This window comes from Epinephelus lanceolatus, chromosome 13, assembly GCF_041903045.1.
Source record: "Epinephelus lanceolatus isolate andai-2023 chromosome 13, ASM4190304v1, whole genome shotgun sequence".
NCBI classification, from domain to species: domain Eukaryota; kingdom Metazoa; phylum Chordata; class Actinopteri; order Perciformes; family Serranidae; genus Epinephelus; species Epinephelus lanceolatus.
The window spans coordinates 6,945,122-6,960,719 of NC_135746.1; the positions used below are offsets into that span (position 1 = coordinate 6,945,122).

Here is a 15,598-nt window from a genome sequence, read left to right on the forward strand (position 1 = left end):
TCTTTAATTTTGTCAACATCAAAGCTACTTTTACGTCTCCTCCCACGTCCACTCCCTTTATCACCCCAAACTTGTCAAATACAGCCACTTTGTCAGTGTTCTTGGTGTCAGATACACACACAAGCACCTTTCACAGCCATATAATACACACCGGTCAGTGGCATTTTGTGACACTGCCAGCAATATAAAAAGCGACAGAGTCCATGTAGGGAGGGTGGGAATGTTGGCGGAAGGGTCAAACCAACTTTGGACTTTCACCTGTGAGCCTGCTGTTCGGTTTCCTTGTGAATTTTATGCCAAACTATGATTTTTTCTAAACCTTAGTTCATGCTTTTGTTGCCTAAACCTACAAAAATCAACCTTCATTGTGAGTTTATTTTGAAGAAGACTTACGCCTGTGTGAGCAGAAACTGTGTATTTCCTGTTAAATGCAAATGTATTTTGAAAAGACACAATCCATGTAGGAAGGACACAGTGACACGCCAGCCGTGAACATCCAAAAGAGACCTTGTGCATCATATTTTGGCGAGTATGTCCACTGACAGAACGGCAGTATTTCACGCATTGGGTTAAGAACATGTTGGAAAGTGCATGTGTATTCTGGAAAGACACAATGTATGAAACAAATGTAAATTGACAGCCATCTATAAACGTCCACAACAGAAGCAGGGGAGTGTCTAACACGTCATATTTTGACATGTACGTCCACTGACAAAGCGGCACTATTTGACGAGTTGGGATGACAGTGTGTTGGACAAATGCACATGCTCTAAATATTGAGAGGGACATGTCCCCTGCGTCCTGTGTTCCTGTATGTTATGATTGTTTTGCTGAGATACCAGAAGGTTTTAAAATGGCTGGACTATCAGATTGAACACCCGTCAATCTGGGTTCAAAGGTCACCTTTAATTTATATTATTAATACTTAAGTAGTGTGGCATTCTAGGCTGTGTACATGCCCAAATAAAACTCATGCACATGGTCAGTATAAATAAAAAAAGACCTGTTCCTTTACATTTATTCAGAGAAGGTGGATGAAAAACAGCAGGCTGCATCTTTGTTGTTAATGTAAGCATGTTGTGAGGCAACAGTACCCTCTGTTGGCACAGTCAGGACACATTACAAACCTGTGCAGGGGGCTGACACCTTAACACTGCTTCACTATTCTTATTTTTAGAACGAAGCCTCCTTAATTTGCCATTTATACAATTCAGAATCCGAGAGAGTCCTTGAAGAGCAGATCAGGTTCACTCAGAGGCAATTAATGGCACTAATGGGCAATCATTCCGCACATAATTCACTGTATTCATTTAGATCAGTGTATGCACAGATAAGTGCTTTGTGCGGGCTACGGCTTGGCTAAGAACACACTCAAGTTTCCTTTTTTTATCCCACCCTCACCTTACCCATACAATTCAAACTCGCTCCGTGCTATAATTTGGTTGAAATACATTGTTGAATAAAAATATAAAGCCGAACACGGCCATTTAAAGTTGACATCATTTCCTCGCGGATCAGCAGAGAAGTGTGCAGCTATAGCAATGCATTTTATAGTCTGCCATTAATAAAACATGGTGGGCAATTTTAAGAGCATTAGAAGTTTGATTGCTTCAGGGCAGGCCTAGGGGACTTTCAGGACAGTAATTATTTATATAAATGAAATGTCATCTCAGCTCTGGCTCAAGTAGACATAACCTCAGCAGACTCCCACATGGAAACACTACAGCACAACAGCTCTCTTTCACAGATAGGCCGAGCATGTTGTCAAGCATATTGCTTTGACTGGAGCGCATAAATTCAGCATGTGATATTACACAGAAATGTCTTTGCATCGGGCCAAGAGAGCAACAGCAGTCATGGACACATTGGATGCTGAAGGAAAACATTATCCTGAGTTCACACGCTCTCTTGCTATCCCCGCTGGCTGCGAGCAGCTCCTTGATCCTTACCCATGGGTTTCTCAATAATACATCAATGTCTCCATTATAGCTTGTATCTGCTGGCTCCGGGCAAAGGCAGTTTAAGCTGGGTTGCACAGGGCCAATACACCACATATACCCTGCTTGTGGACACAGGAAAGGTTTTAAGTCCAAAGTGTTGCCTCTGAGGAGACATGCATCTCGTGTGGTAAGTGCCATCGCGGAGTCGGAGGTACCTGAACGCACCGCGGGACATACACAAGAGATGAGGAGCTGCTGAAATGGAAGTTTTGTCCAAGAGACAGGCTGACATTTTAAGTCCCAAAATGACCCAGGATCTTAGAAGATAACAAGATAATTTATGTTAAATCATAAGAATGAGCCCAGGGACAAAGTTTAAGTTGGGAGGCTCTCGCACATCAGTGGACAACAGAACATGGCTTTCATTCTGGGTCACAACCTTCGTCACATCCTTTTATCTTCCATTTTTCATGCCTCTCCCCTCTGTTTACTCTCTAAAGAATATCAAAATTGCTTTAATATCTTAAAATAGACCGACATATACGAGGGAACAACGCCGCTCTGATCGTATTGTAGTTTTTAAGAGCAGAAAAGGATTAAGTGTTGAGGTTAAGTAGCAGATACTCTGATGTGTTTAACCAGAGCAGGACTGACATAAACAATGAGAGGTCCACTCCAGGACAGCTCATGGTAATATGAATATTGCTCTGGGATTTGCTTATAGTCGGTGCTTCATTATGCAATGTTTAATATTAATAAAGAAAGTACAAGTATATATTATTCATAAGCTGATTTACTGAGGTTGGTGCGTGTGTGTGTGTGTGTGTGTGTGTGGACTTGAGTGACAGATTGAGATGCTCCCTTGCTATGGGCAATACGACTAGACAAGGCTCTTACTTTTCTACAGGACACATCCTGACAATTTCTCCCACAGTTAAGAGGATTTGTCCGAGCACGGGTGAATATATAATGCATGCAGATTCCAAATTTTAATTTGGACCAAGTAAATGATTCAATGCCGGCTTTTCTCAGAAGTGAGGCTGGAAGGGGGAACGGAGAGGGCACGAGATGTTACTTGTAGTCGGCTGAAACATTCGAGGCAAACAAAGGCCGTGATGATTAAATACGACGAGCTCTAATTCATATGACATTAGAAAGAGTGAAGTGAGTGAAAGGAGACGAATGAGCGGAGTTTTAATAAGTACCATTTGTCTTACTTGTCATACATTTCACTTATTAAAGGTCCAGTCTGTAGGATTTAGGGGATATGTTGGCAGAAATAGAATCTAATATAATAAGTGTGTTTTCTTTAGTGTATAATCACCTGAAAACAAGAATTGTTGTGTTTTTGTTACCTTAGAATGAGCTGTTTATATCTACATAGGGAGCAGGTCCTCTGCTACGGAGACACCAGGTTGCATAGCCATGTTTCTACAGTAGCCCAGAATGGACAAACCTGAGACCCAAACTTTTATTTGATGTGCAGCTTTAATCTCTCCTAGCTCTTTGGGATCTGTAGGACTCAATAAGTATAAAAAACCAAATACAGTCAGCGATAATTTAGTCCCAATATTCAAACGAGTATTTCCTAATTAACAGCTAATTAGCTTGTTACCGTTGCTAAAACTGGTAAAATGTGTTGCCATATCAAACTACAAACATTATTATTCATGAATAAACAACTTTCAACCATAAACCGTGATCAGGTTTTGGACCTTGTCCACTTTTGTGTCGGGATCACCTGCAGACAGACTTGGCAGAGATGGCTGCCATCTTGTTTTTAAGAGGATGAGTGTAATGTGCTCTCACTATCACTACATGGCACAAAAAAGTGTCCACGAATGAGGACAACAGGTCTGAGTTAAGCAGAATTGAAGTATAATGTGCAGAAAATTCAAAATGTGATGTCCTCATATGAGGACACAGGGTCTCAGGAGGATAGATAGAGGCATTTGCATTTTATTGTCTGCCACTCCACAGCGAGGACGTTAAAACTCTACTAATAACAGTCTGGATAAAGAGATTGTCCCAAAGTCTGACCATAAGGAGGAGGAGACACATCCTGATTGTTTGTGCTTTACATCTGCAGACCTTTGATCGACGTGCTCAACCAATGTTACTTTATTTCCATCCCATATGAAGAATGCAAAAAGAGGAGAGGAAGTGCTCTAGGAACTACATGTTGCCAGCCTCTTCGACCACCACGTCTGGCCCACGTATTTGAAACACAAGAACATCTACATCAACTAAAACTACTTTATTCAGTGTTTTTACAGGTTTTAATCGCCTAGTTTGTTTGTTTTAGAGAGGAGGAAACCTCTGCAGATAATTTGGTAGAAATCTCCTGAATGTCTGAAAGAAATAAGGTGAGCACACATTAGCAGGTGCTGGGCTAACAAGCCATCTACAACATGCCAAACAGCATCGAAGAAACACTGATTTTGAAAGTGAAACTGCTTTATTCAGTGTTTTTATTGGTTTTAATCACCTTGTTTGTTTGTTTTGGAGAGGAGGAGACCTCTGTGGATAATTCGGCTCCTGGTAAAAACCTGTTTAACAATGAACACTGACAGGATTCAAACCAGGAGAAGTTTCAGCTGGTTGCAATCTGCAATCCTCACCACTCATTGCCACTAAATCCTCCTAAATCTTACACACTGGACCTTTAAACCCATGTTTTTATAAGATTATTGCCCTGTACTGCTATCGTGCTCTGCAGTACATGCTCCTCAAGTAGGTTATCTGCATTTCATACTCACAGCCCACATGCATATGAATGATAACAAAGTCATGGTCATATTTGCTAAACGTGTCATCTGTAACTGATAAAACGAGGTGAGGTTTTGTGGCATAGGCCTAGATATCCGGGGAGATATTTAGAACGTGCATTTGTCGCCCCCTCAAAAGAACATGAACGTAGCAGAGGACTTTTGTTTCGTAGATTCAAGACATGCACAGCAGAAATCGATGCAGATAAATTCACCAAATTGCAGGAAATAAGTCTCTGACGCTACAAACCCCCTGTTTCATATGTGTACGTCCCAATGTTGAAATGAAACCTTAGCCCTTGTTTTGTGATCCTCCTTTTCTGTCAAATTCATCAAATTTTTGCAACAACACAAATGAAAATGTGTCTCTTCGGATATTAAACAAAAAAACTATGGTATTACTTCACTTTCATTCTCATTTACTGTGTTGCCTCGCACTATGGACTTCAGAAATGACTAGAAATATGTATTTATCTAATTTATAAAGATGAAAAACATTGTTTATAGTCCATAACCCTCAAAAGACAAAAGCAAATTTGCTTCCATTTATGTATTTATAAGCATTTAAAGAGCGAAGGAAATCTGTTGCCCCAGAATTTTTGTGCCCTTTTAACAAAGACCCGACATTACATGTTTTCTCAAGTGATATCTGACTGTTCTAAAATAATAAACCTCTCTAATATAAAATTGTCTGTTTGCACAATTAAAGCTCACAAATTAATCAGTGTGCTCCAGTCCTTTTTTTTTCCTGTGGAAGCTTTCTGTCCTTGAGCTGAGAGGCACCTGGAAGATGTGCAGAGGGCCCTGTTTCATTTAAAACAAACAAGAATCTTGTAGCTGATTTTTATTTTTATTTTTTTTTCCTGCAACCCTAATTACTGCACACATTATATTTTTGGGTTATTTATCAGTGGGTGCATTATTTATATTTAAGTAGTAATCAACATTATTGAGTTACTGGTAAATTATTATTTCATTGTCACCTGCCCTTGTTCTGTGGGAACAGGTGTGAGTGTGACACAAGAGAGAGTGAGTGCCTCGTGCTTAACAGTAAGGAAAGGTTGTTGTACCCCGAAGTTGTGATGTGTTCATACTGTCTTGCCTTGTTGGTAAAAATTAAACAAAGTGGACAAAACAAATGTTACAGCCTGCTTCTTACCCACTGCCTGGAAGAACTGGGGAACACCATTCTCTAATTTTCTCCCTCTTGCTTTTTCAGCCCTCCATAAATAATTTTCCACCGCCTCATATGTGGGTGTGATAATAATTACATGTTTCTATATATTTGGGGACACATTTCTATGATTGTACATGACTACCTGCTCAAATGATGTGGTGCAATGTGGCCCTGAAGCCTGAGCACAGACCCACACATTCTTATTTAACAGGTATCTGACAAAATCCAATGTGAAGTGAACATTCAATATATTATATTACATGTTTCATAGAATATATGAACATTTTGTTTGTGAATTTGCAGTTGGACTGAAGCCTTGTCCAGAAGGATGCTCTTTTTGGACACTGCTCTGTTTGTTTAATTGAGTCATCTGGTCAAATGTGTCAAAAATCCAGTCCTGGCTGCCCAAGTCCAAAAATAATTCACTGTCTCCCTCTAGTGTATATTTTTGGGATTATCATATTATCGTCAGACTGAAAAAAAGGATTCTTCTTCTATTTAGTCATTTTTTAAATATTTTTTTATTTTTATTTTTTTGTTTTTCCCCTAGCAGAAATAGTAATTAAAGCGTTAAACATATTAATTCAGCACAGGAAAAATAAATCCGTAAATTAACCACTGCAGCAAACGTGCATCACGTGTCCTGCGTAATGACGTCACCCTGAGTCTCTGACGCGCTCCATAATGGCGGTGCCCTTGTTACAATGGGGACTGTTGTGGATCACTATTTAGCCAACTTTTCGTGAAGAACCGCGGATTATTCACACAGCTGTCTGTTTTTTGGTTGATTAACTCCGACGGCTACATGTTAAAGGTGAGACTCGTGTTTCATTTCAGACACATGGACGATAATTTCAGTTTAATTTGAGCAGGTTTTAACGGGGCGCTGTGCTGCTAGCTTCAGCGGTGCTAACACCTCGAGTAAAGCTAACCGAGGCTGCTAGCGAGCAGTGTCACCTGGTGGGTTTAATGTTAGCATAGTTAGTCGTATATTTTAAAGTTTAATTCATTTTAGTCTGTACGTGTATTTAACTGACATTACCGGTGCACTTCTTGGTCTTAACGCAATCGACTAATACCCTCACATTGGCGGTTATTTGCTAACATTAGCTCCACGAACTTAAAGTTCCCATTAGCTCGGCTAACATATGCTAACATGCTAGATTACAGTTAATGGTTTCATTATGCTAATGCGGGGAAATCCTCTCGTTGTTTTTGAAATCCTGTTACTGTATTAATCATGTCGCATAGATACCTCATGTCAGATCTGTATGTGTAGCAACAGCCGTACTCTTAATTTATGAATGAATGGGATGGGAGGTGCCATGCCAAACTTTACGGTCCCTGTTCATATATCCCCTGCTCAACGTCATAAGTTTAATACGGACTTCTCCCCTCAATGCCTTAAATGCAAAATAAAGACAGGTAGGTAGTCTCACCCACTGTCTGTGGTCTGCCGGAAGATACAGAGGTTTTGGGATGCTACAGGACAGGAAATTAATAAAATCTTAGCCAGTGATCTCAGAAATGATCGAGTCTGCATGTTACTGGCTATATCATATTGTGTTATAACAAATAAGTCCAAAAGGTTTACTCTATAAACTGCAAACATGCTGTGCATAATTATGATTTAGATGACAGATTTCCAACTAAAACGCAGTGGCATATTTGAATATATTTCTTTGGATTATTTGACATGTATCTTGCACATGGGAGCCTTTAATGTCTTGTATTGGATTTGATATTTCAGCTGTTCTTATAAGAGGCTTTATGTAGTCGGTGTTTTAGGTTAGGTTTTAGTGTGTATAGTCTCTTCCCTTTATAGATTGATCTGTGAGCTGAGTTGTTTTGTTTGTATATTCTGTTAAATATTAAGTGAGTGGTTTTGCCCTTAAAAATCAATAATTAAAAATAACCCTTTATGTTCATGGAGAATCTTTTTCTTTTTTAGATTTTCTAACTCTAGGATTTTCATACTGTTGGCAGCCAATGTTAGCTAACCTCAAATACAGACACTGGGCTTAAGGAAAATGCATGTTGGCAGAATGTGACCTCTCTCTCTCTCTCTTCCGTAATTTACAGTTTGGATGATGAACAAAACTCTTTGAGAGCTACAACCAGTGTACACTGTGTTGTTAACAGAAGTACAGATCTTAAAATATCACATCCCTTTTGAAGCTCAAGTTTCAGGGTTGTCACAGGTTGCCATAAAACTATCCCCTCTATATCCAGACTTAAACAGGGGGAAACTGATTCTGACAAAGACACAGAATTTGGTATGATATTCCTGGCAGTTGAAAGGGAGAGTATCAGTCTAGATTGATTTTGTGTGAGTAGTTGTGTGTTGGAGATATTGGCCACAGAGATGTCTGCCTTCTCTCCAATATAGTGAAACAAGATGGCACTCAGTTTGTGGAGCTCCAAGAGCCAAAAAATACATTTGAAAAACTCAACATCAATGTCTCTTTCCAGAAGTAATGACCCAGTTATTCAAGATAATCCACAGATCTTGTTGTGAGCAGTTTCATGTAGGAACTATTTTCTTTCTCCTGAGCAACATCGCCAGCTGTATCAGTGTGCAGAAGGTCACGTGCATCTACTTGTGCTCATGAATAGCATGAGATGTAAGCATTAATGGTGTCCTCCTTGGCTGAGCTGTAACTTTAGCTAGCTCATTGTTGCTAGCAGTAGATGCACACTTCCTTCTGTGCGGTGATTCGGTTGACCAGTGTTGTTTGGCAGAAAGAAAATAGTTCCTACATGAAACTTCTCACAACAAGGTCTGTGGATTATCTTGAGTAACCAGGTCATGATTTCCAGAAAGAGACATTGATGTTGAGTTTTTCCAATATATTTTTTGGCGCTTTGAGCTCCACAAGCTGAGTGCCATCTAGTTCCATTATACAGAAGAGAAGGCAGACATCTCTACGGCTAATATCGCCAACACATGACTACTCACATCAAAACAATCCAGACAGATGTGTCTCTTAAATGTTGAGACCATTCAGTTAGACAGTTTTCAGATGGAGTTGCTCCTGTTGTCTTCAGCCTCTTATCTTTGTATTCTTAATAACTGCAGTCTTGTTTTGTGCATCGCACCTCACAGTCCAGTGCAGCGGGTCCATCCACCGTTGCCTCTCCTCAGCCAATGAAGGAATTCAAGGAGAACTCATCAGGCCAAGCAATCCTGGACCACATCAAGCCATGCTGGTACTGGGACAAGAAGGATTTAGCCCACACCCCCTCTCAGTCTGAAGGCCTGGACCCTGGCACAGAGGCTCGGTATCGGAGAGAAGGAGCCCGCTTCATTTTTGATGTGGGGACAAGACTTGGCCTGTATCCTTGATCGATTGATTTGAATACTGAAAAACAAATGGATGTCTGTTTTAAACTATAAATCAGTGACACTCCTTTTACGTAGTCCTTAATGAAGTACAGTAAATAAAGAACAAAAGACACAGCATCAAATACTGTGTCCTGTCATAATGGCATTTTGTGCTTTTTCCCTACACTTCTGCATGAGCTTGTAAACAGGAAGCAACAGGAAGTCATTCAAAGGAACATCTGTTGTTAGGATTTATTTTCACATAGCTGCTGAACAACTTGCAAATATAAATGGTTCCCATAATATCCTTGACTGTCGTCCAGACACTATGACACACTGGCTACTGGCATCATATATTTTCACCGCTTCTACATGTTTCACTCCTTCAAGCAGTTTCCCAGATATGTAAGCTCAATTAATGGTTATCTAAAGTTTTTCCTGTTCCTTCATGTGGACTAAATGTGTGGAATTAATCTTGTGATTTGTGTCTCACCAGGTGACAGGTGCTTGCTGTCTTTTTCTGGCCGGGAAAGTGGAGGAAACCCCAAAGAAGTGTAAAGACATCATCAAAACAGCGCGCAGCTTACTGAACGATGTGCAGTTTGCCCAGTTTGGAGATGATCCGAAGGTGCAGTTTCTTTTACATTTCCTCTTGACGTTTTCCATGTTTACACTGGCTTTTGTATGTTCAAAGACAAGGTAAACATTACTGTCTCAGTCGAGAAGTTTATTTTAGTCACTAAGTGCAGAAAAGGAATTAATAGTGTAAGCCTAAAATCTTTGACATAGCCCTAACATAATATCATGTAATTTAAAAGGGAAGAAATCTCGTTGAAATCTATTTTCTCTTAAACAGCTGTAGCAAACAGCCAAAATCTTATATAGTAAGTGTTGGACTAAGAGTCTCATCCTACTCTCTAATGTGCTATGTGTGAGCTCAGTCCTGCGTGTTCTTTAATGAAGCAATAGGAGAAGATATTCGGTCTCAGTTAATGTAGTTTATTAAGCAGTAAAGGAATAAAATTACAGAGCTCTGGGTCTCAACTTCACGTCCCTGACGAACAACAAAGGTGTGTCAGTTCACGAAGTCTGACCTCCTGTCCTTTCCCTGACCCAGTATATTTGAGCGTAACAGAGTGTCATTGTGCACGCAAGGCGTTGTCCTCTTCTCATTGGCAGTTCCACTTCCTCTTTCACCACACCACGCCCCTGCCTCCTGTTAATCTGACTCCTTCCCGCTGGCGGTGGGGGCGTGGTTCCTGTTTTGAAAGACAAGAGAACAACACAACTCCCTACACGTGCTGTACCTTACTATCTGTACATCACTTTCTATTCTTTTTACCATATATGAAACTAATTATCTAAGCATTGCGGTATGTGCTCCTCAGACTTCATGTCTCTTCCTCTCCTGTACTTCTCCACTTCTGCAAAGCAAACACATTCAGATCAGCTGAAATCATCTCAGTATTCTCATTGTTCACACATCTAAAACTTATATAGTGAAACACAATTTATAGTAAAACACATAAAATCATTCTATTCCCAACATAAGATTCTGTCTCTTGTGTGACTGCTTACATGGAACTCTGTTGGTTACTAAGTTCACACTGTGACATACGCTGCATCCAAAATGGCAAAATATGCATTCAGTACCTAACATGTATACTATTGTACAACATACTTTACCATGCCACTTCTAGAGAGCCTCTTTGCCGGTTTGAGACACATAACCGTGGTAACTTGTACCAACTACAGCTCTACTGGCATCTGCAAGCATGTTGAACCTCTTGAGTTTTTGGTTTCTCATCAAGTCTGTACTAGTAACGTTATTTCAGCTGTTAGAAAGCACAAACCACAGGCAAAGTTGTTGTGAAACATGAAGTCACCCTTATTAACAGGTTTAACGATAGTCAAGCCATTCTAGAGATTCCGAGATTAATGTCTCGGTGTCAGATGTTAACTGCTGACCACACGAGGTGAGGTCATGTTGTGCTGTGTTATCTCGTGCTATCTAGGCAGAGAGAGCAGAAAAGCAGCTTTTAAAGACAGTCCTTCAGTGTTGTGTCTGACAGCAGCAACAACTGATCAATGCTGATCAGCTGTAAGCCTCGCTTAAGCCTGTAGTGTTCTCACCAACAGGGATATTTAAGGTATGTGTGTTTCTTTCAACAGGAAGAGGTGATGGTGTTGGAGAGAATTTTGCTCCAGACTATCAAATTTGACCTGCAGGTGGAGCACCCTTACATGTTCCTGCTGCGATACGTCAAGCAACTCAAAGGTGAGATGTGACACAGGTGTGGCAGTAGATTTCACACAGAGGTTGGTAACTTGCAGCTCGAGGGATCGGGAAAGTTTATGGATCATTTTTCTTATTAAAGGAGAGAAGAATAAAGTGTGTAAGGTGCTACAAATGGCGTGGACCTTTGTCAATGACAGGTGAGCAGTTGACCTCAAAATGACACCTCTTCGTATTACAAATTACTTCTCCTGTAGTGCCATGCGTCAGGGATACGCTTTGTATTTAAAACTCAAGTGTTAGATAATAGGCAATGTCTTTTTAAGTAAAGACAGTAACCACATGCCCTGTGTCCCTGCCAGCCTGTGCACCATGCTGTCCCTGCAGTGGGAACCAGAGATCATTGCGGTAGCCGTCATGTACTTGGCTGGCCGCCTCTGTAAGTTTGACATCCAGGAGTGGACCACCAAGCAGTCGTCACGCCGCTGGTGGGAGCAGTTTGTCCAGGATGTCCCAGTAGAGCTGCTTGAAGGTACTCATCATAAAGCCATAACACTTCCTGCTGCTCCCACAGTATATGTTTAATGTCAACAAAAATCTGTCTTTGTCTCCCAGACATCTGCCACCAGATCCTGGATCTGTACTCGCAGGGGAACAAGCCCATCCCTCAGCAGATACAGGAGAAGGAGAGGGCGTCTGCTCCTCAGGCCCCCATTCCTCCAATCCCACAGGGTGTACCACCAGCCCCTAACCCTCCACCCCCACCACCAAAGAAGACTTCCCCTCAGGGAGGCAGCCCTGCACGCCAGCTCAAGCGCTCACATGTGAGTATATGCTTCAGCTACAGTGTCTTTGGCATAAAAACCGAGGACAGCGGAAAGTCCCAAAACTTTTGTCTCGCTTGATGTAGAATTCTATATTTGTTTACAGACAGCCATGTTTGCATGATCCCATTTAAATCAATCTAAAATGAGGACCTTAATAGCGAGAGCATTCATTCTTTTTGCAGCAGAGAGCTAAGGCTTTGGTCTTTTGTGTCATCATGTTGTAAATGACATCACAATAATCTCAAAGTGGAAACTGAGTGTTTGCCTTCATGTTTTTTTCCTAGACATCCCCAAAAGATGAACCAAAGGCTCCAGGTAAGACTTCTGTTAAACCTCACACAGGCAAAGTTCTGCTCATGCGTGTTTGAAGTAGTTCATATCTCCTAAACGTCTGAAATACCTTCAAGAAAAGTTTTCTAATTAACATGACATTAATTTAGATAAAGTCTTGGCAAAATTACAGATATATACTGTTGATTCTAAGTGGCTGGGATTAATGTTTTCCTAGAAGGGTTTGAGGATTTTATGAATATTCAACCCTCCAGCAAAGTTCCCTAATGCATTCACTGACTTTAAAAAGCCTTTGCATCTTACTGACCGGTCGGTTTAATTTACAGAACAAGTTGGATCAAAGATTCCTCGACTGGAGAGCCCGATGCCTCCTCTGCCTACATCGCAGCCTCCCCCAGGTGAGACTGACTGTTCATCTTCCTTCGGTATACTTTGTGAAAAGTTAGAATGATCTAAAGGAGCAGTGTGTAAGATTTAGGGGTATTTTGTGGCTTCTAGCAGTGAAGATTTCAGTTTGCAACCAACTCAAACTCCTCCGGGATAGAATTCCTGTAGTTCTCAGGAGGTTTTTTTTTTTTTTTTACCAGGAGCCAAATTATCCTCAAAGGTCTCTTCCTCTTCAAATAAACAGACCAGGGGTCTCATTTATAAAACAGTGTGTCCATACTAAAAATCTACGTACAGACAAAAGCCAGAAATGGTGTGCACCAAAAAACATTCAGTAGTTTCTTCCACCTCACCAGCTGCGTCGCCAGTCTCCTGTTTCCAAAATGTTCGTAAGCGCAGGTCAAAGTTCAAAGAAGAGGAGGAAAGCAGACACACTATGTATTTGGATGTACTAAATCTTTTTCTGGCATATTCTATGGTATGGTAGTGTGGGTATTGGAATGCACAGATGGCGATCTCTGTAGGCGAGGACCCGCTCCCTGTAAGTGAAGATATAAACAGCTTATTCTTAGGTAAAAACACCTCAGGTTATCATACACTGAAACGTCCACGTAAATCCTACACACTGGACCTTTAAAGTTTAGTTAGAGTATAGCTATGTGCTGGCATCCTCCCAACATCCCACTGTCTGTTTGCGGGTGCCATCACATACACCCATGATAAGCAGCCAGGACCCCCTGCCTGGGACTGAAGCTTAGAAAGCAACCCAAAGTCTTCAGTCCTCTCAGGCTGCTTACATAACCAGCACCTCGTCTGGACATCATGTTTCCCAACACACGCATACTCCTAACCTCTCCCAGACCAATCTGATTAGTGCTTGAGCCTGATAATGAGACCTCCTATGTAGCTGAATCCTGGCAGTTGTGGTCTCACTGTGTGTTCACAGTCTGGGAATGGAGAGGTTACTTGAGATCAGTGAGAAGCCTCGTGTGTTTTTTGATGCCAACTTTTTAACAAGTTGTTTTCTCTTTGTCATTTCCTGTTGCTCACTAGACCGAAAAGCCCCCGCTCCCGCCCCGCCCACAGAAGCAGAGCCATTAAATGAAACCGCTCCTCCTCCGCCGCACGCTCCACCTCCACATCAACCCCCTCCCCTACCTCATCGCCCTCCTCCACCTCCGCCCTCCAACTACATCATGTCCACCAGCAGCTCCTACATGTCCGGAGAAGGCTACCAGAGCCTGCAGTCAATGATGAAGACAGAAGGTCCCTCCTACGCCCCCATGCCGCCCAGCTACGCACCCCCAATACCGCCATATCACCCCCACGTCTATCCACCGCCTGCAGCACCACCTCCAGGCCCTCCACCTCCTCCTTCCAACTACCCACCACCCAACTTGCCACCAACGTATCCGCCACCAGGCTACAACAACTACCCTCCACCACCACCTCCACGCATGCCGCCAGGCCACGTACCCCCTCCAGTTATAGGTCTCCCACCTGCTGGGTACCCTCCTCCACCCCCAGTGCCCCCAGGACAGTCACAGGTACCCCTGCCCCCGCCGCCTGGCATGCCGATGAATCATGGCGGGTGGATGAGATGAGAGTGAAACAACAATCTATGAACTGAATCTGTGCAGAGCCACAGCTGGAGATGGAAACAACAGGAAGTTGTGCGGATGGTACAAACAGATGGAGAGCTTGTTCACTTCCAGTATGACTGTTTCTTTTTCTTTTGTGGAGGAGGATCTTAATGAAGGTTACACAACAAATGGACTTGAAAGGAAAAATGAGGTCTGGACAGTTTTGTTATGAGAACCTGAACCGGCACTGATAGACTACAGTCTCAGTCACTTACAGGACGGTACTTCATCTGGTTCCAGGGTCTCGTAACAAACACTATCCAGTCATCATTATCGTTCTCGAAATGTACCAGGAAATATTCGCACCCTGATTTTTGCTTTTAGTTTTGTCTCACATGTTCATTCATTAATTGTGGGGTGATGAAATGTATTTTTTCTTTGAGTAGATCAAAGGTTGACTCTTATATTTCCTTCTTTAGTCTATCACCCTGATGATGTCTTTTAGTTGTCCTGAATTTCCTGTCATACCAGTGTCCTTTGCCCTGCAATGTGTTTTTCTTTTGTCACCATTCCCACCGTTCCTCTGAGAAAAACTAATAAAATCTAAAGATGGTTGTACAAATATAAAAAGCACTATCACACTGAGATGTACATGAATATACAGATTGTTCAAACAGGCCGTATATCCTTGTTGTTATATTACTTTCTGTTCTTTGAAAACACTGAGGACATGTTGCAACTTGTTTCTGCTTCCACAGCTTTCATTTTATCGCTACGCCACTTATTTCTTGTTATTTTTAGTGAATCAGCACTGCAGACAGTATTACATGAACTAGATACAGCAGAAACCCACCGTGTCTAACACTGGACAGTCCAAGGTATATTTGTACATATCTGTTTTTGTTTTTCATCGAGGCATTTCTTTTGGAGAGTTCCATATGTGCCTTAGTCAGGCTTCTCTTTTCTGTATCCTGCACGCAGCTTTGATTTTGTGTCTGAGTGGCACTTAGGACAATAAAGACCTGCTTTTCCTACTTTGAACTGAGTTGTATGTTTTAATCTGT

General features: G+C 41.6%; 1 protein-coding gene across 1 annotated transcript; it reads left to right on the plus strand.

Annotated features, from left to right (window-relative positions):
• The first annotated feature begins 6,548 nt into the window (after nucleotides 1-6,548).
• On the plus strand, nucleotides 6,549-15,575 carry ccnk (cyclin K). The gene is made up of 11 exons (XM_033649469.2): nucleotides 6,549-6,699; nucleotides 8,992-9,221; nucleotides 9,534-9,615; nucleotides 9,707-9,838; nucleotides 11,383-11,488; nucleotides 11,589-11,646; nucleotides 11,809-11,978; nucleotides 12,062-12,270; nucleotides 12,558-12,588; nucleotides 12,891-12,962; nucleotides 14,005-15,575. Exons 1-11 carry the CDS (start codon nucleotides 6,691-6,693, stop codon nucleotides 14,553-14,555), a joined length of 1,650 nt encoding a protein of 549 aa, XP_033505360.1. The 5' UTR covers nucleotides 6,549-6,690; the 3' UTR covers nucleotides 14,556-15,575.
• The last annotated feature ends 23 nt before the right edge of the window (nucleotides 15,576-15,598 follow it).